This window comes from Poromitra crassiceps, assembly GCF_964638095.1.
Source record: "Poromitra crassiceps genome assembly, chromosome: 2".
Classification (NCBI taxonomy): domain Eukaryota; kingdom Metazoa; phylum Chordata; class Actinopteri; order Beryciformes; family Melamphaidae; genus Poromitra; species Poromitra crassiceps.
This window is the reverse complement of record NC_139624.1, coordinates 83,679,308-83,705,576: the sequence shown is the minus strand read 5'-3', so window position 1 is coordinate 83,705,576 and position 26,269 is coordinate 83,679,308. Positions and strand designations below refer to the sequence as shown.

General features: G+C 45.4%; 1 protein-coding gene across 3 annotated transcripts in view; it reads right to left on the bottom strand.

Annotated features, from left to right (window-relative positions):
* Window positions 1–26,269, bottom strand: part of oxsr1b (oxidative stress responsive kinase 1b) — a 99,124-nt gene that overhangs the window by 57,608 nt on the left and 15,247 nt on the right. For all 3 annotated transcript variants that reach the window (XM_083655090.1, XM_083655088.1, XM_083655089.1), the window contains exon 2: window positions 19,961–20,073. In XM_083655090.1, the coding sequence (XP_083511216.1) occupies window positions 19,961–20,073 (113 nt within the window). The remainder of the gene's footprint in view (window positions 1–19,960; window positions 20,074–26,269) is intronic.

The following is a 26,269-nucleotide window of genomic DNA, read 5'->3' as shown; positions in this document are numbered from 1 at the left end:
TGAATCTGTAACCAAACTCCATTCAAAAACATGCAGTTTTAACGGAGGAAGACCGGGATTTCAGGCGACACATCCAGAATTTACATTTTATTCACTTACACTTACAGTAACATCTCCATGGATTATATGCCGAATTGAAGAGTGGCCTCTGGTAATACATTTTACGTACCTCTGTATAATCAAGAACCGTTAAATTAATATGTGATGTTTTTCATAGCGAGACAACGGCACGCACGTGTAACGTTAGCAGAGGCAGAATGCGCTCTCTGCCACCAAGCTTTCCATCATGATTTCCTCCACTTCAGTCTGAATATCAGGCTAGGATGTTTTCTCTTTACCTCACATTTATTCAGAGAACGGGGTTAATTTCCCTCGGTTGAGGGTTGACTGGCGTCTGGCGATGTTTTAATCACGTCAATTAATTGAGCCACCACTTCACCATTCCTGATATTACGCATAACGGTAGTGGGTGGAAACATGCGTAATATCGCATTTTCTTTTGCCGACTTTCTGAAAATTCGATTACAAGTTGCTATACCTTTGGATGGAAACCCAGCTACTTTCAGCAATTCAGCTTGTCAAGTCGCAGGAGCTGGTTGCAAGTTTCAACTCGTCTCGTGAATCTTTGGTCTAAACTAGGCTTTACAGGGCATCATGCTGGCACTGCGCTTTATGCAACATCTCTTGCATAAACTAGGGATGGGCATTTCTAGCAAAAACACTATTCGAAATTCGCTGGCCAAATTCGAATTTAATTCGAAATTCGAAAATAAAAATAAAAATGTAAAAAAAATTAAAAATGTTTTTTTTTTTTTTTGTGAGTGAAATGTTGCATTGTCTCCCCTGATTCTAAGTCTACGGCTTTATTAATTAATATAAAAAGCTTCTGCTGTGGATTTTTAGCTCAAACAAGCATTGCACCACTGAAGTAAAGAACATGTTACATGACATTGTGTTAGGATGACGTCATCATTCCTACTTTGACGTCGTCATTCCGACTATGATGTCATCGATCACTGATGATGTCATGGTTCATAAGTGTCTTTCATGCCTTTCGCTAGTGATGTCATAGCACAGGTGATGTCATGTCTCTGATGATGTCACAAACGGTATGATGTCATAGCACAGGTGGTGTCATGCTCGGATCTATAAAGGCCTGTTCCGGCAGGCTCTGGCCAGTGATTCATAATCTAAACTAGGATCATACCAATCTCAAGCAACGTCTGCAACCTGCAATTCCTGCAACCAGCATCTTCTGCAATCTCTCTGCAACCGTTCCCAAAACCTCGAACAGTGCAGCCCCAGCTTTCAAGCTACCAAGTTCCACAACACCCCAGCTTCTCCAGACCTACCAAGTTTCCCGTGGTCATCAACTACCCGCGAATAGATCCACACGTCTCACTCGGATCCTGACAGTATGAATCACTCAAAAGTGGATTTAGCGGGCAAATTTAGCCGTTTAGCGATCAAGCGTCAGACGCCAGTTCCCCCGCCGCCCGCTCCAGGTGGCCTACCAGGCGACTCAACGAAGGGTCTCGTCATCGAGGAGATCTTACAAGCCGTGGTTACCATGATGTCAGACCTGCTTGACACCCAGAAAGTTCAGGCTTCCAAGGCCGAGGATCAGTACGCCCTCCTGGTAAAACGGCTAGATCGTCTCGACGGACTGAACCCCCCTGAGGGTGTCACCCCGCAGCCTCTGCAAGACCTCGCACTTGAGTCAAGACGCCTGATTGCCCACCAGGAAAAAGCAATCCAGGCTCTGGCTTCCGCAGCCGCTGATCGGCACGCCCTCTTGATTGGCCGGCTAGATCGTCTCGAAGCCCCAGCTTCTGAGCGCACCGCCGTTCCGGAGGTTTCCAGACCTGCTACTCCCCCGTCTACAGCGGCCGTTGCTTTTAGCTCTGCCTCTCGGCCGCCTCCAGCTGCTAAGGGCATATTCTGGGGGGGAGTTCGCGTCATCCCAGAGCAGGGGCAGCCACATTCGAGTCCCAGCAGCCATCTGTACCGTGATCTGACCGGCAGGGTTCGCATCACACCAGAGGAGAGGCAGCGCCGTTTGGACACCCGGAGCTGCCTGTACTGTGGCCGAGCCGGGCATTACCTCTCCTCCTGCTCCCGGCGTCCAGTAAGTGGTCCCACCGCTCGCCGGCCCGTGGTACTCTCAGTGGATCAAGACTCTACGTGTCCAGCCGAAAGATCTGTACGGTTGGGTAGCGCTCCCTGCAGGACCCAGGAGTGGCAGTGTGTCTCCAAGAGGGTTAACGAGTTGGAGAGGACTGTCGACCGTCTCATTGGGAAGTTCAATCGCTGCCTGCAGATCGGCTCCGTCCCCCCGCAGGGGGCCTCCGAGTCTGCTGGCCCTGAGGCACAACCTGAGGCACAACCTGTGGACCTGCCCCTCGCCGAGTCTGAACCTGTACCTGAGGCACAACCTGTGGACCTTCCCCTCGCCGAGTCTGAACCCGTACCCCAGCAGCAGCCAATTCCTGTCCTTGAACAACACGTAGGTTCCAGCTTCATGCTGGGAGGCTCCCGTAGTGTCGTCAGCCCTCGGTCAAGAGCAAGAAGAAATAAGAGGCGTTTAAAGGAGGAGACGGTGGGTGACCTCCCCAAACTACAGGTCGGGAGGGCAGGCCTCGCTGTGTCAGATCCCCCTGCGGCTCTGCCTTCGGAGACGGCGGCATTTGACCCTTTTGATGGTCCCCAGCCTCCCATGTTTGGATCGTGCCCCGGGGGATGGCCGGTCCCAGAGGATCCACCGGACCCGGTGGAAGTTCTATCCACGTATCGGTCCATCTATGGCTTCGATATCCTGTATTAGGGAGGAGCACCTCCACTGTCCTGCACCCCCTTTGGGGTCTGACCACCTGCATCTAACCACCTGCTGAAGAGCACCTCACTCTTTTACACCCCCTTTGGGGCCTAACCACCTGCGTCTAACCACCTGCGGAAGAGCACCTCCACCAGAACCTACGGATTTTTTGTCTCCCAGATGCCATCCTTGATGGCCTCATTGGACGCCAGGTGACGTCCGTTGAGGGGAGGGTACTGTTAGGATGACGTCATCATTCCTACTTTGACGTCGTCATTCCGACTATGATGTCATCGATCACTGATGATGTCATGGTTCATAAGTGTCTTTCATGCCTTTCGCTAGTGATGTCATAGCACAGGTGATGTCATGTCTCTGATGATGTCACAAACGGTATGATGTCATAGCACAGGTGGTGTCATGCTCGGATCTATAAAGGCCTGTTCCGGCAGGCTCTGGCCAGTGATTCATAATCTAAACTAGGATCATACCAATCTCAAGCAACGTCTGCAACCTGCAATTCCTGCAACCAGCATCTTCTGCAATCTCTCTGCAACCGTTCCCAAAACCTCGAACAGTGCAGCCCCAGCTTTCAAGCTACCAAGTTCCACAACACCCCAGCTTCTCCAGACCTACCAAGTTTCCCGTGGTCATCAACTACCCGCGAATAGATCCACACGTCTCACTCGGATCCTGACATTTTCGAAAATAAAAAACAGTTTTGACAATCATGAGTGGTTCATTAAATATTTAGTAGGCTCAGGTCTGAGTGCCAAAGGGGTGCCAAAGTCACCCCCTCTCCCTCTTCATGGGATTTCATCCGCCATTCATTTTTCCATAAACCTTGCTTAAAATGCTTATAAAAATTGTTTTACTTGCTCAAACCAAGCGATTTGACTATACTTAGAATCAGGGGAGACAATGCAACATTTCACTCCAAAAAAAAAAAAAAAAAAAAAAATTCGAATTTCGAATTTCAATAATAAAAGTCGACCTTGATAATAACAACGATTATTCGAAAATTCGAAATTCGATGCCCATCCCTAGCATAAACTCAAGCTTCGCTTGTCCTATACATTTTACAGTGTGATCAATGTCACAGGCATGTGGGACAGATGGCAGAAATACTTCTCCAGTCTTCTATAACATCAGAATAGGGATCTTTATCAAGTGGCTATTAACTTATATAGGCCAACTTTTTCCTTCCTCAAGTTTATCCACCCAATCCATGAAACCATTAATGATGACACATTTAATCGGGGGTGTGATTTGTCAGTTTTTTCAGGAGTTCATTGTTTTTGGACACATAACTCTTATTTCTAATACATTTATCATCTCTTAAGTGAAGAATCTCTCTTTTCATTCTCCCAGCGCTTGCAATTCAAATAGCATAAGCCCAGACTTCAATGGCATGTTCATACATGGAACTAACTAGGGATGTTACGATACTAAAATTTCTAACTTCGATATAATACCCAGGAAAGTATCGATACTCGATATACCATTTTCAATACCACGGGGGGAGGAAATGACAACACATCAAGAGGCAATGATGCATAGAAATAAAGGAAGACAGACTAGCTTGTTAAAGCAACAATGATACGGAGGGAAACATCATTATTAATCAGTATGTTTGATTTTTCATTAAGAGAAACGTACATTTTTAGTTTTTGATACTTATAGATACCTGTTGCAAATGAGTATTGTATCCGTTTTACATTTTTAGCATTATACTTATCGATACTATCGATACTTTTGACAACCCCAGATCTAACTATGGAAAGCTACAGGGAACTTTCGTTAGCAGTCTTTCTTGTGCCCAAAAGGGCCTTTGTGTATGGCTGTGGATGTTGAAATGACCTCATCCTAAAACACAGGTAATCCAATCCACATAATGTGATGCATACAAAGTTGCTAACCACAACACAACAGACAGCTCTCTGCGTCATCATGACACACATCTTTTGTGATCCCAGGCCTCTATCAGATCAAAGGCACAGAGCACCATGCTGCTACATCAATACTGCACTCACTCACCTTTAAGCTTTGAATTTAATTTGCACTTCCCAGAGGAGACATGGGCAGCAGCTTACATTACCTCTGTGGGATATCATTATCAAGAGAATTGTGATAATGACCTTCGTGAGCTGCTTTCTATTATCCCTTTCCACTGCTTTTAATAGGTTAGCAGTTTACCATGTATCAGAAGGGATTTTAAATAACTGACAATAATTTAACACATTTTAAAGTCACAAAAAATTACTTCAGCTTGATATCAAATTAATTTCCCATGTCAACGCCTCTAGAATATTTACTTCGATATAGGATTCTCAAATTCATTTTGATTTTATTCGTTGTTAATCAAATCCTCTCCACAATGGATACCCCATGTGTAGGGCATTGTGACATAATCAGTGATGTCATAAGAGCAATTGTGATGTCATCAGTGATGCGAAGTTGAGCAATAATGTGCTGCGCATGCCAATAGTTCAGGCGAGGCCAGGCAGAGGCCGAGCTGCGTGCGAGGCCGGGCAGCGGCCGAGCTGCGTGCGAGGCCGGGCAGAGGCCGAGCTGCGTGCGAGGCCGGGCAGAGGCCGAGCTGCGTGCGAGGTCGGGCAGAGGCCGAGCTGCGTGCGAGGCCGGGCAGAGGCCGAGCTGCATATGCGAGCTGCAAGGCGGGCGAGGTGAGGTGACATAAGGGCCCACGCAAGTCAGAGCTCCCTCTCAAAACACCCCACTTGAAAACTGAATTGTTTCTCTAGCCTATTTTACAATTATGAAATAATTTACGTTACTACAATAATTAGGTCTACTTTTGATTTTGAATAGGGCTATTTTTTTTTTACAATTTCAGCCAAATTATGGAAAATTCTGCAAGATTCCATGTTTTACAGTTGATTCTATAGTATTTATTAGGGCTAAAATAAAAACTAAAATAAATATACAGTATATGTAGGTCTACTATGTTGCAGTGAACTGCCACAACCAACTGCAACTATTAATCTACATTCAATATGTTGGTAAACATCTGAACTAGTAGTCCTTAAACCTCAAATCTAACCAAATGAGAACACTATTGAGTAACGTTCGTTTACATTACATTAAATTACTCATTTGGCAGATGGTTTTATCCAAAGCGACTTAGGTTTAGGTTCATAATAGGCTATTGTTAATGTTTATCTGTGAGCTCGTTAGCTGTTGAATATGCGGTCGCATTGTAAAGAGTGTCCTGAATCGATGACTGTGTTGTTTACAGTTTATTTGTTTATTTAGACGGGACAGTGCAAAATTAATGGACACAAAGAACATAATCAGAGTGTAAAAATTGCCGGATTTAGCACGAGACTCGAGCACTAGGCTCGAACACGTTGCACATGGCACGAGGCTAATTTCCATCCGTAGTCCCGTGTGGCAGGAGTAACTAGATGGGGCTGTCTTTTTGTTCATTTAGCGTTATTTCTTGGTCATAGACCACTTTGTGAGTGGATTTCAAGTGATTAAACAGAGGGAGAGGTCGTGTTGCAGGGTGCTGCCACGACCGCGCATATCTTGACAGGTGGGTCAAAACTCGCATCGCAATTCCGTGCTGTATATAGAGGGTATGCACACCCACTGGAACACGCCCCCTCAATCGGGAACGAGTGTCAAAATGAGTGTCAAATTCCTCCCTGAGCAGCAGGTGTCACTTATCTAGGCTGATTACTGCATTCAAGCTCAGTCTTGCTGTGACTCAGTGGGCGTGACCCCACAGTGACTTCTGCCTCTGTGACATCACATGCATACCCTCTATTCACATCGCTCTTGATGTGTAAGTTACACATCAGTTACACATCAAGAGTGATGCGAATATACAGCACGGAATTGCGATGCGAGTTTTGACCCACCTGTCAATCACAGCCACAGACTTGGAACAAACAGTGCAAGATATGCGCAGTGTAAGGACCTTTAAACTCGGCGAAACCATAGTGTTTCCACCCCACATACGTTGTTTCACCTCTCTTCTCGACCAGCGGCTCTCTTTCTGTGACTTCTGTCATCTTATTCTTGTGCTACCACGGAAATAAGCGGGGAGGAGAAACGTGCCGTGGCTCTTCACACGACAGTCATTCACAACTCGAGCTGGTGTGCTTTGGGCTTTGGGGGAGGGGCCGAGCAAAGGAAGGGGTGCGCTTGATTTACAACACAAGACAGAACAAGAGAGACAAGAGCCGCAAAATCGTTTGATGTCGATTATCTTGTTTTCATAATCGTGGACAGCCCAAATCGTAATCATGATTAAAATTCGATTAATCGCCCAGCCCTAGTATTTACATGACCAAATTCCATGATTCCCTACGTTTTTTTCCGTTTTGCGGAAATCATATGGCCCTACATTAAGTTTACAGTCTGCCAGTTTTGATTCCTTCCCACATTATGTCCCGCCCCAACATCATGACCTGATTCAACCAGATCAAATTACAGAAGAAGATGCTCTCAAAAGAATGTTCCATTGTGAAATAAAAAAGTGGTGTGACATTTCATAAGAAGAAATAAGATTGACCTATTCTACCTTGTGAGGGGCTTACCAATTTATACCTCCACAGCATAGTCCAGCATAGCCCAGCTGTATTTTTCTATATTAAGTCTGCTCTTTTCAGTGATTGTGTCTGTCTGAGGAACTTCAGACAGAGCAAAAAATAAATGGCCTATTGTCACAAGCTGAAATATCAGCCGACAGTTTGACATAAGAGTGCTGGGTGATGCGGGTCACAAACTGGTGCCACAGACGCACACTGATGGCAGACACACAGAGAAGCTACTATAGAAGCAAAGTTACATCACTGTCAGTTACTCAGAGCCTAACACACACTCACCATGACCCAATCTCACTACAACACGCGCACGCGCGCACACACACACACACACACACACACACACACACACACACACACACACACACACACACACACACACACACTCTCTTCAGTTCCCTTGAACAACAAAGGCACTGCCAAATTGCAAGAGTCAATGGGGTTCCTCAAAGCGCCTGCATGCCCATCAGACCTTATGTACCAAGAATAGCTTGCCTGGGTCCAGACTTTCCAATGTGCCCACTCCACACAGTTGGCTGAAGTAGGAAATGGGAGTGTAACAAGCCGACTATTCAGTCTGATATCAGGCTAATGAATAGGTTCATCTGAGATCACATCATTCTCAGGTCAATGTGACACACCTCTAGGCATTTTAGAGCCATAAAACGGTAACCGTAACTGGGTATTCATCAGGGAACAGTAAACCAGTTATCAACTTGTTGGGAAGTCATTTGTGGGTAACTTTAATTTCCTGAGGGAATATTGTTGATCACCAGCTGCAACAATGGTGTAATTATGCTCTAGGAGGTATTCAACAGCGCTGCAGTCGAATGGTAAACAACCCTCATCATTTGATCTAGCTTGAGTCACTCAGAGCCTGTCCATCAAACCTGCAGTGCCAGGAATAACTCGCACATACCATGGCCTATAGATGGGACAAATGTCTTGTTATGGTGAAGGAAGAGAACTGCAGGCTTGTTTAAAATTGACGGCATCCTCCTTTATACCTACTTCTTTGGAGGAAGGGGGGGGGGGTCAATCTGGGTTGAATTGAATGCTTCCTCACCATTGAAACCGGGCAGCCAGCAGGCTGTGAGAGCATTGAAGCGGGCACCCAGCTGTGAGAGCAGGGGGGAAACCACAGACAGGAAACCTGACCTTGCTATATTCCATGTGACCACTTGCTCCAAGAATCCCGGAGCAGCATTCCCCTGATTCATCCTCTAGGACCGGGGGGGAGGGCTCGGATCAGTAGTGCTGTTGCAGTAGTGAGAAAGCCACCAATCATCTCCAGCTATAATATTCTATCCACCTTATTTTTGAATGCCCCGCTGTAAAATAATGATGGGTACAAGGTCCGGTTTAACGTGACTTGATTGTTGCAGCTTGCGCATTTCCTCGTTAAACCAACTCTAAATATCACTGCATCTGTTTGAAGCTGAATCATACATTTTGCGCGAGACCGCGGCTAGTTTTAACGAGTCGTTCAACCATCGACGGAGGGGGAGGGGGAGGGGGAGTTGCTTGTCACAATAAATAAGACTGGTTTGACGACTTATTTGAGGGAAGTAAATAATTGTATCTATCACATCCGCTATTTCTGTTGCTCTTTGAGCAACTCTGGATATTTATCGACGAGATTTTTGCCAAGCTGGAGCTGATTTGCTCGGGAGGCGGGGCTGGGCGGGGCTGGGAGGATTACACCGGAAGAAGCACCCATAAGGCATCATGGCAGCTAGAAATAAGGGGGATAAACAAACACACAGGCTTACACAACATGTGTTTCCCACAGGCTACTACAAACACACTTCAACACACATTACACAACATGTGTTTCCCACAGCTTACTTTCACACACTTTGGATGGGAACAAACAGAAAGGAATGGAGAAGCCATCAATCACGCTTCCAGTCTAATCACTGCTCATTTCCCAGAGTCAGACCAAACCCTGAGATCTGCTGTCACAGGAACCAAAAGGGCAACTGACAGTTAAAGGTCCCCAAGATGTGTGTGACTGTCGGCAATGGGGCACTGTCCTTGTTTGTCTGTGTTCAGTCATGGCACACGGTCCTTGTTTGTCTGTGTTCAGCCATGGCACACGGTCCTTGTTTGTCTGTGTTCAGCCATGGCACACCGTCCTTGTTTGCCTGTGTTTAGCCATGTCACACCGTCCTTGTTTGTCTGTGTTCAGCCATGTCACACCGTCCTTGTTTGTCTGTGTTTAGCCATGGCACACCGTCCTCGTTTGTCTGTGTTTAGCCATGTCACACCGTCCTCGTTTGTCTGTGTTTAGCCATGTCACACCGTCCTTGTTTGTCTGTGTTTAGCCATGGCACACCGTCCTTGTTTGTCTGTGTTTAGCCATGTCACACAGTCCTTGTTTGTCTGTGTTTAGCCATGTCACACAGTCCTTGTTTCTCTGTGTTTAGCCATGTCACACAGTCCTTGTTTGTCTGTGTTTAGCCATGTCACACCGTCCTTGTTTGTCTGTGTTTAGCCATGTCACACAGTCCTTGTTTGTCTGTGTTTAGCCATGTCACACAGTCCTTGTTTGTCTGTGTTTAGCCATGTCACACCATCCTTGTTTGTCTGTGTTTAGCCATGGCACACAGTCCTTGTTTCTGTGTTTAGCCATGTCACACCATCCTTGTTTGCCTGTGTTTAGCCATGGCACACAGTCCTTGTTTCTGTGTTTAGCCATGTCACACCATCCTTGTTTGTCTGTGTTTAGCCATGTCACACAGTCCTTGTTTCTGTGTTTAGCCATGTCACACCGTCCTTGTTTGTCTGTGTTTAGCCATGTCACACAGTCCTTGTTTGTCTGTGTTTAGCCATGTCACACCATCCTTGTTTGTCTGTGTTTAGCCATGGCACACAGTCCTTGTTTCTGTGTTTAGCCATGTCACACCGTCCTTGTTTGCCTGTGTTTAGCCATGGCACACAGTCCTTGTTTCTGTGTTTAGCCATGTCACACCGTCCTTGTTTGTCTGTGTTTAGCCATGTCACACCGTCCTTGTTTGTCTGTGTTTAGCCATGTCACACCGTCCTTGTTTGTCTGTGTTTAGCCATGGCACACAGTCCTTGTTTCTGTGTTTAGCCATGTCACACCGTCCTTGTTTGTCTGTGTTTAGCCATGTCACACCGTCCTTGTTTGTCTGTGTTTAGCCATGGCACACCATCCTTGTTTCTCTGTGTTTAGCCATGTCACACAGTCCTTGTTTGTCTGTGTTTAGCCATGGCACACAGTCCTTGTTTGCCTGTGTTTAGCCATGTCACACAGTCCTTGTTTGTCTGTGTTTAGCCATGTCACACAGTCCTTGTTTGTCTGTGTTTAGCCATGTCACACAGTCCTTGTTTGCCTGTGTTTAGCCATGTCACACAGTCCTTGTTTGTCTGTGTTTAGCCATGTCACACAGTCCTTGTTTGTCTGTGTTTAGCCATGTCACACAGTCCTTGTTTGTCTGTGTTTAGCCATGTCACACCATCCTTGTTTGTCTGTGTTTAGCCATGGCACACAGTCCTTGTTTGTCTGTGTTTAGCCATGTCACACCGTCCTTGTTTGTCTGTGTTTAGCCATGTCACACCATCCTTGTTTGTCTGTGTTTAGCCATGGCACACCATCCTTGTTTGTCTGTGTTTAGCCATGTCACACAGTCCTTGTTTGTCTGTGTTTAGCCATGTCACACCATCCTTGTTTGTCTGTGTTTAGCCATGTCACACCATCCTTGTTTGTCTGTGTTTAGCCATGTCACACAGTCCTTGTTTGTCTGTGTTTAGCCATGTCACACCACCCTTGTTTGTCTGTGTTTAGCCATGGCACACAGTCCTTGTTTGTCTGTGTTTAGCCATGTCACACCATCCTTGTTTGTCTGTGTTTAGCCATGGCACACCATCCTTGTTTGTCTGTGTTTAGCCATGGCACACAGTCCTTGTTTGTCTGTGTTTAGCCATGTCACACCATCCTTGTTTGTCTGTGTTTAGCCATGTCACACCATCCTTGTTTGTCTGTGTTTAGCCATGTCACACAGTCCTTGTTTGTCTGTGTTTAGCCATGTCACACCACCCTTGTTTGTCTGTGTTTAGCCATGGCACACAGTCCTTGTTTGTCTGTGTTTAGCCATGTCACACCATCCTTGTTTGTCTGTGTTTAGCCATGTCACACCATCCTTGTTTGTCTGTGTTTAGCCATGTCACACAGTCCTTGTTTGTCTGTGTTTAGCCATGTCACACCATCCTTGTTTGTCTGTGTTTAGCCATGGCACACAGTCCTTGTTTCTGTGTTTAGCCATGTCACACCGTCCTTGTTTGTCTGTGTTTAGCCATGGCACACCCTCCTTGTTTCTCTGTGTTTAGCCATGGCACACCCTCCTTGTTTGTCTGTGTTTAGCCATGGCACACCCTCCTTGTTTCTCTGTGTTTAGCCATGGCACACCCTCCTTGTTTGTCTGTGTTTAGCCATGTCACACCATCCTTGTTTGTCTGTGTTTAGCCATGTCACACCATCCTTGTTTGTCTGTGTTTAGCCATGGCACACAGTCCTTGTTTCTGTGTTTAGCCATGTCACACCGTCCTTGTTTGTCTGTGTTTAGCCATGGCACACCCTCCTTGTTTCTCTGTGTTTAGCCATGGCACACCCTCCTTGTTTGTCTGTGTTTAGCCATGGCACACCGTCCTTGTTTGTCTGTGTTTAGCCATGTCACACCGTCCTTGTTTGTCTGTGTTTAGCCATGGCACACCATCCTTGTTTCTCTGTGTTTAGCCATGTCACACCGTCCTTGTTTGTCTGTGTTTAGCCATGTCACACCGTCCTTGTTTGTCTGTGTTTAGCCATGGCACACCATCCTTGTTTGTCTGTGTTTAGCCATGTCACACCGTCCTTGTTTGTCTGTGTTTAGCCATGGCACACCATCCTTGTTTCTCTGTGTTTAGCCATGGCACACCCTCCTTGTTTGTCTGTGTTTAGCCATGGCACACCGTCCTTGTTTGTCTGTGTTCAGTCATGTCACACAGTCCTTGTTTGTCTGTGTTTAGCCATGTCACACCGTCCTTGTTTGTCTGTGTTTAGCCATGGCACACCGTCCTTGTTTGTCTGTGTTTAGCCATGTCACACCGTCCTTGTTTGTCTGTGTTTAGCCATGTCACACCGTCCTTGTTTGTCTGTGTTTAGCCATGTCACACCGTCCTTGTTTGTCTGTGTTTAGCCATGGCACACCGTCCTTGTTTGTCTGTGTTTAGCCATGTCACACCGTCCTTGTTTGTCTGTGTTTAGCCATGTCACACCGTCCTTGTTTCTCTGTGTTTAGCCATGTCACACCGTCCTTGTTTGTCTGTGTTTAGCCATGTCACACCGTCCTTGTTTGTCTGTGTTTAGCCATGTCACACCAATCAAACATTCTCCAACAACTGATAACATTCTTGTTGGCAGTTGTTGGAGAATGTTTGATTGGTGTGCTATGGGCTTAGCCACCCGGTGGGACATTCTACCCCGTTTACAGCTATAACACAGCCTGGTTCCTATTGACACAACTGTCAAACCATTTGCACTTCAACCATGAGAACATTTATTTAAATAACTAGAAATCAATCCCTAGGCTCGCGCGGCCTCGCATACGCAGCTCGGCTGCTGTGTGGCCTCGCCTGCTCCATTGGCATATGCAGCGCACAATTCCTCAACTTCACATCACTGATGAAATCACTCACTGATGACATCACAATTGAGTGACCATCACTGATCAGATCATGGAGTGCTCGAGTGACATCACTCAGTGCACAATTGCTCAACTTCTGATCACTTATGACGTCAGCATAGGTGATGTGACCTAGCCTAGGTAAACCCAGCCACCACGTGACCTGCTCTCTCAGTTCCCAGTCACTATCGTCTAGCGAACGGGCCATTCAGAACGATTTCCGCGGCGGTTTAAAGACTCCCGCAGACCCGCAGCCACCCCGCAGCCAATGAGTGACGGCGTGACTGCCAACATCAGTCCTGCCGTGATCGGCCAATCAGAGAGTGCGTCTTTGTCAATGACGTGTAACAGCTGCAGCGGCTTAGCACTACCTAGCCGTTAGCATTTGGCCTCTCTAAAGCATAGCTCCCGAGCTAGCTACTAGCTGGCTAGCTATATGGCTATGCAACTACGTGAGGAAATTCAAGTGAAAACAGCTGTTGAGGTTGAGGTCTGTTGATCAAAATAACACCTAGCGTTATCGAAATCGGATTTTAGCGGACCATACAAGCCAGGGCTTCAGAGCTGATCACCTGGACACATTTTATGGCGAAATTATCTGATAAACTTGTCTGTGCTGCTCTGTGGTGATCAGCTAATGTCTTCATAGCATTGTGATTATGATTTAATGCATTATGGAAGATAAACGCTGGTTTAACATAATTAAAATAATTCCCTACCAAACATGTAAAGTGACGCTTCTGGGCAGTAGACCATTTGGGCATAACATTATGTAATGTGACATGAGATCACCACATTTCAATAAATATAACGTTTTTGCACATTTGAATGCTGCTGGTCGTTTGTTTAATGCTGTATATATTGGATATTTAAAGCTGATACACAACACAATTGTGTTGAGGTAATTCTGCAAAGCTCAGTTAAAAATATAACATGTAACACTTTACACAATCAAATCTAACTTATTCACAGCAATACACAGTCCAGTAGTACAGTGGGCTAATTGTTTGAATTATATCGAAATATATTTGCATGGTGTAGCATGTAATGCAGATAATGTAGCTAGATACTCTGACACAGAAAGGCAGACAAGCTAGCAGCAGGGATCTTGTCACACTGATTCCAGATAAACTCCTCTGTCTAGCCAGCTATACAATATTGATCAAAATAACACCTATATCGAAATCGGATTTTAGCGGACCATACAAGCCGGGGCTTCAGAGCTGATCACCTGGACACATTTTACGGCGAAATTATCTGATAAACTTGTCTGTGCAGCTCTGTGGTGATCAGCTAATGTCTTCGCATTGTGATTATGATTTAATGCATTATGGAAGATAAACGCTGGAAGGCTGGGTAGCATTAGCTGACGTCATCCAGGCTACAGTAACATTAGGCTATTATAGTTATGAAACGCTGATTCAAACGTTACAATAATAAGACACAATAGGAGCCAGTTACCCTACTGTAGATAGAGAGTAATTTCAGACCACCAGATATCACCATATTTATGTTATTAAATGCTGTAACGTTAACGGTAATTCTCATGTGTATGGTTTATTTATAAGCATTCATTGATTGAAGCAGAGTGCTGGTCGGTTAAGTTTCTCTGTAGTCAATGTCCTCTGCTCCAATCTTCGTTCGTAGTTTCTTCTGTCTCTCGTCCAGCAGCTGCAGATGTCATCATTATCCACGTTATTGATTATTATTTATAAAAAAAATCTCGTGTAAATATTTTGTGAACGCACCAATAGTTAGAGAAGGAAACCTCTCTTTGCATTTTATTTTTTAATAAAAGTAGGCTACTTGTGATATCTCACGTGGTCGATCATCATTGCAAATTTATGTGAACAGCTAGGTTTAATGACAAATATGGAATATCACCCAAGGAAATACCACGGTTTAATGCCAACAGATAAACCATACAGATTTGTTGTAATTGTGAACACATAAGGGAGCAAAGACATGGTTTTCAAGTATAACACAACTTTTATTCAAAGACAGGATTGAAAAATATAGGTCACTTGTATTCACTTCAGTAATGTCAGGTCTCAGTCGCATTCACGCTAACCTCTTAACGTCTAGCTATAGCTAGGTTACATCTGGATTATGTATAATATACAGAATTGCACAGTACACAGTTGCACAGTTACTGCACAGTAACGTGTACAAATATTGAACGCAACAGTCTCGTTCTGGAGCGAACCCCTCAGCTGAATTCACGTTGGAATATGATATCAAGGCTTGATACATTTGATTGTAGCTACTCATACAGCCGTGTGGAGCTTATCTAGCTAGGTTGCATCTGGAATATGATATCAAGCCAGTAATGTAGCTAGCTAGCGTTAAATAGGTTTATCTGTAACCACGCTGAAATGTGAGGGCATTAACGTTAATATTTCAATTAGGTCAAACACACCTTACCGTTATGACTGCGGCCGTTTTGGATTAACATTAGCGTTAAGTCCATGATCAAATCTAGCATTTCGGTATATTCAGTGTGTGTGTGTGAAAAGGATGTTAGCATGCTAGCATTATTAGCACAGAATGTATACAGTCCATGGTACAACGTTAGGCCTTCAAGTCCTGAGGCGAACAGCACTGGAGGATGAAGTCTGCAGACTGGCATTCAGTGTCCAGCATAACAAGCACGCCTGTTTCCTCATCAGGTTGGCAGCAGCTGTATAGATGATGACTGTTCTTCACAGCCACAAATATCTCTCCAGATCTGCGGCCATCTGCAGCAGGGATCGAGGTTTGGGTCCGTGTAGACTAGGGCTGCCAACATTCCATCCCAGCAATACGGGACGGTCGGACCAACGGGGTGGGGGGGGGAGTTGTCCTGTTCCTCTTTCATTCCCTGACCACCGTCACGCGATGTTCTCTCTTCTTGTAGCTGGTTGTAACCATTTGCGTGCTAGCAGTACTGAAATGAAAAGTGTTAGCTCATGCGCTAACAACAAAGGTCGCAGAGTGATGACGCCATCTGCTGCACTGCGCATGTGCTCTGTGCACTAAACTGGTTGGATGATGGTTGCGTAATGGAGTGGTCTATCGGGGGGGGGGCAACAACCGCAGGAAATCGTTTAACAATGGTGGGAATCCAGACCATAGTGACTGAGAACAGGTCTGAGAGCAGGTCACGTGGGGGATGGGTTTACCCAGGCTAGATGTGACCATCACTGATGACATCATTGAGTGCTCGAGTGATACTAGCCGCTTTCACACCGGCCTTGAAAGCCGGAAAATGCACGGAAAATGGGATCTGCGCCTCCGATGTGAAAGTTGTGAACGCGGGTTGGTGGGTAATTGTTGTACGCCTTTCGTTCCGCCAGTGGACCTAGTCACACCGCCGGGTTACCCTGCAACCCGCCTCCACTTGAAAGCATAGGAACGGCAAGCCGGAACGGTGCAAATGGTCAGCTCATTCATAAAAAAAAATACAAGGGAAACCACCTCGTGCAGCAAGAAAGGCACAAGTGAAAGTAAAAAAGGCGGCCAGGAGGAATGCTCCGTGCCTAGTAGGTTAGGCTTCATGCTGAAACGATGTTGACATTAGTAGGTCAAATTAACGGATAAGCTTCAGAGGACTATAGCTGTCTGTGGCAAGTTGGTCTGAGGATATTCCCTCTGAAAACCAGCTCCAGAACTGCAATCTGTCTAGCTAGCCAGTTGTGCATTCCCTTACAAAAACTACTAACGTTATAGTAGTCATGTGCATTTATAGCCTATACTATCCCCCCCCCCCCCCCCCGACGTTATGCAGATTGCAGCTGTTTGATATGCGGGCGTCGTCTTTCAGAACAGACGCTAATTAGGCTACTTCATGGGAATCATTTGCTTTACAAAAAACTGGAACCAAAAGATAAGAATTAGCCTTGTACCGAATAGGCTACATGATGGTGCATCTGTGATCCATAAAGTCGATCAGATGAATATTGAAAGCCTTGTTACCATGCTGCATGTGGACAACACTTTCATGTTTTATCACTTTGATCCTTAACGACCGCAGCTGCACGTCGTTGGCTGGCATACATCGGCAATGTTTGGTTGTTGAATGAATTCGTTCATCATACAGTAGCCTAGGCTACACTAACCTATGAAAATATTAATTTGGGCTAGGAGGAGCTGGGTGGAAATGCCTCCGCTCGCCTTTCAATCCGGGAGCGGTGGCTGTCACCTGAAAGCACACCCCAGGACGGGAATGTGGCGGTGCTGCTTGGCTGTGTGTGAAAGCAATTTCTGTGGCGAGGCTGCCGACTTTGCGGGCCTTCTGAACTGCAATTTTGCACGATCTGAGAGATGATCACAATTGCTTGAGTGACATCACTGATGATGTCATAGACATTGTGACAGAGTTGCACGATCTTGACCTCAGTCAGATCGTCCAATCGCCACCCTTTGACATCGCCAATGCACGATGTCATCGCAAGCACCCCTTTATATTTTACCCACAGTCGCCATCTGACCTTCTGTTTCCAAGAAAATTACAACTTTTCTCTGATTGGGTAAAAATTGGTGCCGACCTCAAACTATTTAATCAGAGAAAAATTGACATTTTCTGGGAAACAGAAGGTCACATCGCGATGCCTATAAAGGGCTATGTATTTTTTCGCCGCCATCCCTGAGTCTCTACGAGTTACGGTTGCGGAGATACGTCTGCCCTGCATGCAGGACTCCAGGAGAGAGATAGAGGACAGCGGCGGGTTGGGGGGTTTCAAGTCACTGACTAAACAACTCTATTTCAGTGATTGCTGTCAGTATATAGAGCCATTTAACACTTATTTTAACACAAAAACATCACTGAATGTACCTTTAATGATCATCTGAGCACATCTGCTGCAGGAAAAATATAATATCATCACGTCTCCACCTTTACCTCTCCAGCTAAATCATACATGCTATAAATGATGTGCAGAGCGGCAGTGCAAGAGAGGTGAAGGCATAAAGAAACAAGGCCAGGTCGAAACCTGGCATACGGCCGGTGCAATGCTGCAGCTGCACACTTACTGTTTAAACTTGAATTATAATTGTAGTTTTTCTTTGTTCTTTGATGTGAATTTATGGCTTTTTGGCACCTATATGTAACCTTTTAAGGTTGAGATAATTGTATTATCATTATATGGTCCAAATATTTCAATAAAGCACTTGAAACACTTGAAATATTCTTGCTTGGGTGGTATCATTCTACTTGAAATGATGGTAAAATGTATTATTTTTAGTGTAAGGGTCAGAAATGCACGGCTTCACTCCCACTCGGGCTATCGGGCTGGCCCTTTAGCTCGAGTGGTTATGGTGTTGCGCAGTGCATGGGTCTGAGCCAGGGGTCCTAGGTTCGTACCCGCTCGGACGTTACATTAGTAAAATAACATGTCACGTGTGCAATGCAATATTTGTAATGGAATCATTATGGGACACGGCTAATAGTCAAACTTAGCCATAGTTCCATAATGATTCCATTTGCATTGCACATGTGCTACACTATGCTAGCTAACGCTGTGCCAGGTATTAGCCGAGTCCCATAAAGATTCCATTACAAAACACGTTAACGTTAACGTTAGCCAAACGTTTTTTGGTTACACAATGCATTGCCAGCTAATGTGACAGGATAAGGTCCGTTTGATATGTTGTTAAACGTGTTATTTTACACCGTTTGAAAGAATGAACCCACCTTGAATTCTTTGAACAGGTCTGCCATAAAAAGTTGAATGTAGGCTAAGTAAGCAGCAGAAGCACCATTGTTTTTGTTTTAAATACTTGAGGGCTACATGCCACTGGTGTTGCACTGTCTGCACTCACTGCCATACAGAGTTGAATGTAAGAAGTAAGCAGAAGCACATTGTTTTGTTTTAAAGTTGAAGGCTACATGCCATTTGTTCATTGGAAATGGTTGCATACTTTAATAAAGGAGATCTCACCGCTGTTTACATGCTTTTCTGATCGGCTAACACGCTAGTTATAGCCTACTTAGCTCAGCTGTTAGCTACTTATCTTAGCTCTCTAGCTGCCTCGCGGTAAGATGTCCATGTTCCTTACGCATAACATTCATGTATATTTGCTGGAAGGGGAGACGTCTCCCGCTACTGTTGATGTCCAGAGACACTGGGAAATGTGTGTTTGTTTATTTGTTGCGTCGCGTGTAACGTTAACATGGACCCTCTGCGGCCGTGAGCGACTCTGTCAAGCTGAACGATCAGATCAGGGCAGACAGGAAGTCCGAAACCGGACATTCGTCAAATAAAACAAATTTCAAAGTAAAAGCCCATCTTGATGAAAGGGTGCCAGGAGTCGTGTGTGAAGCCGTGTGTGAAGCCGTGTGTGCAGCGATTGGGACACACATGGTCCTATAGGCCAGTGCAAGCACCGGCCTAACAATGCAGCCTTCAGGAGGATGTCCTTCGCTGGTCTAATAGTTTCCTGGCAAGAAGTGGACTCTCCTTCAGAGAACAGCCACAACAGTGTTTGAAGTGATGCAGATGATTGGAGCAGGGCTTGGAGAAATCTAGTAATCAGAAGCAGAGTGGAACTAACTGCAGCCATGCCCACAGGGGAGGCGGAGACACAGGAGCTACGGAGGAGGCACAATGCAATCACATGCTGTTAGGGAGTAGTTCATTCTCATCATGTTAGTGGTAACAAGAGGATACAACACAGTGTAAAACCATGTTTATTTTACTATGTATTTACTTGGCAGTGTATGAGGTCAGGGCATGTGTAAGGGCTGGCACCACAGCTGCAACCAAATGACAAACTGAGACAAAGGTGAAAGAAAGGGAGGGAGCGAAATAAAGGGGGGAGAGAGAGAGAGACAGGGAGAGAGAGAGGGACAGAGGGAGGGAGAGAGAGAGAGAGAGGGACAGAGGGAGAGAGATGTACATGTGTCTTACCAGGAGCTCGTCCATACTGGTCTGGCACTTCTCCAGGTTGATGCGCTTGATGGCCACCTTCTCCTTGCGTGGTGAACAGTAGGCTGCTTGAACCACTGCTGTGGCCCCGCTCCCTACAAGAGAACAGCAAATGTGGCTTTTAGGCCAAAATCTTTGCACCTTGAAAATGTATCAATTCACTATCAGCCCGGTTTTTAATCTTTACTCTTCTAGACAAGTGATGGATTTGAATTTGAAGTGTTTTCAGATTAAATTTCAATAAACCACAAGGCAGAGATGTTCAATGGCATCCACCTTTGGGTTCGAGACCTCCAGACTGACATGGAAAAAGCTGGAGAGGAAAGTGCAGAACAGAAGACTCTGGCCTGTGCTCCATGAAAAAGGAGCAATAGGCATAAGTAAGCAAGCATACAATACATTGATTAAAGCCTACATTTTGCAACAGCGGGCTAATCTTTATTTCAGAGCATGAGAGAGTAACAGCTAGTCAAATAGATCCTGTCCAGAGTGGTGCAGAGGGACTAGTTGGAAACACGAGGAAAACCTGTTCTCACATGGGTAATGTGTGAGGTCATCTCAGTGCCCCCTTTAACGCTGAGTCAGATGCTTATGGATAAAATAAGTGTGTGTGTTTAACGGCATGCACCTTCACACATGGCTGTTTCCACAAGATCTCTGGTGTGTATACCTGACGCAGACAGAGCAGATCTCTGGTGTGTGTACCTGACGCAGACAGAGCAGATCTCTGGTGTGTATACCTGACACAGACAGAGCAGATATCTGCTGTGTGTGTATACCTGATGGCGCAGACCGAGATCTCTGGTGTGTATACCTGACGCAGACAGAGCAGATCTCTGGTGTGTGTGTATACCTGACGCAGACAGAGTAGATATCTGGTGTGTATACCTGACACAGACAGAGCAGATATCTGGTGTGTATACTTGACACAGACAGAGCAGATCTCTGGTGTGTGTGTATACTAGAGCTGTCACGATTCCTCGAGTACCTCGAATAACTCGAATAATTAAAATGATCGAGGCCAAAATGATTCGCCTCGACACGGCATTTAGAGATTAGAGACTGTTTCTCACGGACGCTTACTGGTGTGGCACAGCGCTCTTCCGGTGTAAACACGCGAGGACACATGATCGCAGACAGACCAGAGAGCAGCTACTGTATAGCGAGCGGACCCCGCAAAATGGAACGAGGCGGCGGAGAAAGCAGACAGGAGGAGCCGGGAAGGGAAGAACCAGGGCCGAAAAAGCGACCGAAACTGTCTAAAGTGTGGGATCATTTCACGCTGAAAAAGGACACGAACTCAGTGGTGTGCAAGTACTGTAACGATACTTGCATATCACAACAGTACCTCGTCAATGCTTCAGCAACTTAACTATACACAACGCTAATGTAAATGTATGCTAATGATTGCTACTTGATATTAAGACTAGTAGTAGTTGTGCTGCTGGCTTGCCACGTTGCCAATATGACTATTACCGTAAATTCCAGACTATAAGGCGCACCGGTATATAAGCCGCAGCAGCAAAATTGACTGTTTTTTACATATATAAGCCGCACCGGACTATAAGCCGCGGGTGTTTTGATGTTTAATTACCATATGTAAGGGTTCGTGCACAGAGAGGAATGTCGGGAAAGAGATGGCTGTTTGGGGAAGCTCCCATTTATTAACATTTCAACAAAAGGTGCTGTCAACAATCAAACCAGGTACCGTAATCCTTGTCTTCATCTTTTAGGTGAAGGTGCAGCGTCAAAAACAGAGTCAGAGTCAAAGTCAAGTCACTAATCCTCGTCTTCCTCTTCTTCCTCCGTACTGAAACCAGCAAAGTCCTCAACTTCAGTGTCGGAAACGAACAGGTTGGTGGCTTCGTCAACCACTCTCCTCTCTCCTTCGTTGTCACTCTCAAAACCAAGGAACTCCTCTTCGTCACTGTCGGTGTCGGAATCGAACAGCCTCTGAAGGCGCCCAGCTGTGCCGGCGTCATCATCACGCAGCAGTCCAGCCTTTCGGAACCCGAATGGAGTTTGTGGTCTTGATGGCTGCTTTCACGGAATCTGTTATATGAGCCCTCATGCTGTCGAGAACGAGCAAAGCTTTTTTTTGGTGAAAGAATCCTCCAGGGCGCTTGACGTAGCACTCAGCCAGCCACTCCTTCATGACACTTTCCATCATCCACCCTTTCTTGTTGACTCTGAGGCATATCCCACTGGGAATTTTCTCTTTCGGCATCGTAATCCGCTTAAAAATCACCATTGGCGGCAGCTTTACTCCAGATGCAGAGCAGGCCAGAACACAAGTGAAATTCGTTCTCTCGTGCCCAGTGGTTCTCAATGTGATCGACGATTCACCTTTCTTGTTAACAGTCCGAGTGAGTGGCAGGTCGAACGTCAAAGGCACTTCATCCATATTTATGATCTGCTCCGGTTCGATGGAATATTCCTTGATCTTCCTTTGTGTGAATTCGCCGAAGTTTGTGATTTTCTCCTGGTAGTCGGGGGAGGGAGTTGTTGGCCGAGTGGCCGTTTGCTTACCGTAATTACCATATGTAAGGGGTCACGCACAGAGGGGATTGTCGGGAAAGAGATGGCTGTTTGAGGAAGCTCCCATTTACCGTATTACCGTAACATTTCAACAAAACAACATAACACAACACCACCTTTGTTTATTTTTACAGTGCACACAGTGTCCGCGGTGTGGTGAAAAGAGGGCAAGAGAGGAAATTAAAACAGAAGTGGATTTATAGTTAGAAAGAGTGCTAAAAAAAGAGAGATTTTATTTGTATTTTTTTTTTCTTTCTGAAAAAATCCATAGATAAGCCGCACCGTTATATAAGCCGCAGGGCCAAAAAACGGGGAAAAAGCCGCGGCTTATAGTCCGGAATTTACGGTAGTAACTGCATTCACGCTGCATTTTTTTGATGTGGCTTGCCGTTTTCTGAAATACAAATACAAAGCTCAACCTAACGTTAACCTAACGTTAGCGGCTAATTTAACAGCGTTGTGTGTGTGTGTGTGTGTGTGTGTGTGTGTGTGTGTGTGTGTGTGTGTGTGTGTGTGATCACACTAGCCTGTTGGTGTGTGAGAGAGAAAGAGAGAGTGAGTGTGTGTGAGAGAGAAAGAGTGTGTGTGTGGAGAATGTACATTTACACACCCTAGACCGGTCGACTCTTCTCATGATGATTGCAAACAACTATTTAATTGGTGCATTTTAGGCTCCAATTATTACACCACCTGACCTGTTATCTTGCTATTCTGATATTTGTGTCAATAATAGGCAACAGGTCTAGGGTGTGTAAATGCGCATTCTCCAGTTTTGTTATGAACTTACCTAATAAATATCAATATTAATTATTATTTCACCTCTTTTTCAGCGGATCACAGCGTACTATGGACAGCTTTGTAAGGACGGGTCCATCATGTTCAAGTGAAAAGATGAATGGTGCCACTGCCAGTTCTATGCAATTTAAAAATAAAAATGTTGTTTTTTCTAAGAAAGAAACTAATGTAGTTGTTTATTTGAAGAGATTTATCTTATTTTCTGGTGTATATTTACGATAAGCCTTTGAAAACACAAAAAAGGGTTCTTATCCGATTACTCGATTAATCGATGGATTATTCGGTAGAATACTAGATTACTAAAATAATCGATAGTTGCAGCCCTAGTGTATACCTGACGCAGACAGAGTATATATCTGGTGTGTATACCTGACACAAACAGAGCAGATATCTGGTGTGTATACCTGATGCAGACAGAGCAGATCTCTGGTGTGTATACCTGATGCAGACAGAGCAGATATCTGGTGTGTATACCTGACACAGACAGAGCAGATCTCTGGTGTGTATACCTGACGCAGACAGAGCAGATCTCTGGTGTGTGTAGTATACCTGACGCAGACAGAGCAGATCTCTGGTGTGTATACTTGACACAGACAGAGCAGATCTCTGGTGTGTGTAGTATACCTGACGCAGACAGAGCAGATCTCTGGTGTGTGTATACCTGACGCAGACAGAGCAGATCTCTGGTGTGTGTAGTATACCTGACGCAGACAGAGCAGATCTCTGGTGTGTATACTTGACACAGACAGAGCAGATCTCTGGTGTGTGTAGTATACCTGACGCAGACAGAGCAGATCTCTGGTGTGTGTATACCTGACGCAGACAGAGCAGATCTCTGGTGTGTGTAGTATACCTGACGCAGACAGAGCAGATCTCTGGTGTGTATACTTGACACAGACAGAGCAGATCTCTGGTGTGTGTAGTATACCTGACGCAGACAGAGCAGATCTCTGGTGTGTATACTTGACGCAGACAGAGCAGATCTCTGGTGGGTGTGTGTTAGGGGTGCACCGATCACGTTTTTTGCCACCGATCTCCGATTGCCGATCGCCTATGGGAAATATCTGCCCAACCGATCATCGACCGATCACCGATTACCGATCACCGATATATAAACTCCTCAAAGAAAGTTTGGAAACGTTATTTTAGGTTGATTATTTCTCCCCTTTAATAATACCAATTGGCATTGTATTTTATATCGTTGGAAAGCCTGATTAGTGATAGGGCTTTTTTTTTTATTAAAAAAAGATAAAAAAAAAAATATTAATTTTTTATATAAAAAAATATCGGCAATCAGCCGATCGCATATTTGAGGTCAAAATCGGCCGATACAGATTGCTTGCCGATCGATCGGTGCACCCCTAGTGTGTGTGTATACCTGACGCAGACAGAGCAGATCTCTGGTGTGTGTACCTGACGCAGACAGAGCAGATCTCTGGTGTGTATACCTGACGCAGACAGAGCAGATCTCTGGTGTGTATACCTGATGCAGACAGAGCAGATCTCTGGTGTGTGTACCTGACGCAGACAGAGCAGCAGGCAGGAGGCTTTGGTGGGTTACAGTAAGTGAAAGTGAGTTGATCCAACCTACAGTAAGTTTTTCCCAACCTCTCATGCCCTCCTCATCTGTATGCTTTTGCTTTGCCCAGATATGAACAAAGTACCCATTGTTTAGAGTTTTCATTGAGCCAGCCATGTACTGTGCTTAAGGAAAAAAACAAGGGACATATTAAAAAAATGTTCCTTGATTTTTAATTAAAAGCTAAAGCTCTCCCAAAAGACCATATTTTATTCAGCTGTTTTCACTCATAAAGCTTATGACTGAGGGCTATATTCGAGAAGCAGAGAATAATCCAGCATAAACCTATTCAATATAATTGAGATCTAGATTGAATACAAACTCTTGCTCTCCATGTTAAGCCAATAAATGTGCCGTTTCCTAGGGGCTGAGGACAAACATAGGACAAACATTAAAATGAATATGGCAGCCGGATCATTTCAACATAATGAATATATTTGAAAACCTACTTTACTTTGTATAACTGCAGCAGGTGTCACCTATTGACTGGTAAGTTAACCTTGGAGGATAATGTGGTTGGTGCTGGCTAACTCTCTGTGTGCCACCTCTTCTCAGTGAGCGTGCAATATAGCATCCAAGAAACCATGGATAACTCGCCATCACTCAAAACCAAGGGGCTGAACAGTGCTATAAATATATAAGCCCACACCACCACCCACCACTGTGGAGGTAGCTCACACCACCAGGTAGCTCACACCCCCCCCCCCCCACCAACACCACACAGCACTCTGGAGGTGGGGCAGCGATGGAGAGCTCAGTGCTGGGCTGGCTGGGCCACAGGGAGCCAGTTGCCCCGTACACACTGGAGTGTAAATTCCCACACACAAACAAACAGGCAGTCGTCAGGGGCGGCTGGTCAAGTTGGTGTGTGTGTGTGTGTGTGTGTGTGTGTGCGTGTGTGTGTGTGCGTGTGTGTGCGCGCACGTGTGTGTGTGTGTGTGTGCGTGCGTGCGTGTGTGTGTGCGTGCGTGTGTGCGTGCGAGGGGCAAGGTCAATGGCCACATTCAACATTCATACCAAGGCTCTTCAAGCCATTCAGACTGTAGAAGACTAATAGTTAATATGGACCTGATGCTCTTAGATATTGATGCTTCCAAACTTAGCATAACGTTATTCTGCTCCCACTATTCACGTCTCTACTCTTTACCTTGTTGAATATGAGGCAATAATGAAAGAGAAACACAAGCTGATCACAAAAGCTTAGTCTGACCTGTGAATTTAGACATAACCGGGGATTCTGGATGAAGTGTCTAAGTAAGATAAGCCAGTGCCACCCACACACTCTCACATCCCCGCTGGCCACACCAGCATCATCACTGCCCCTCTCTGTCAGAATGGGAGGAAGCCCACAAAAGCAGCATCGCCAGTCACAAAACGAA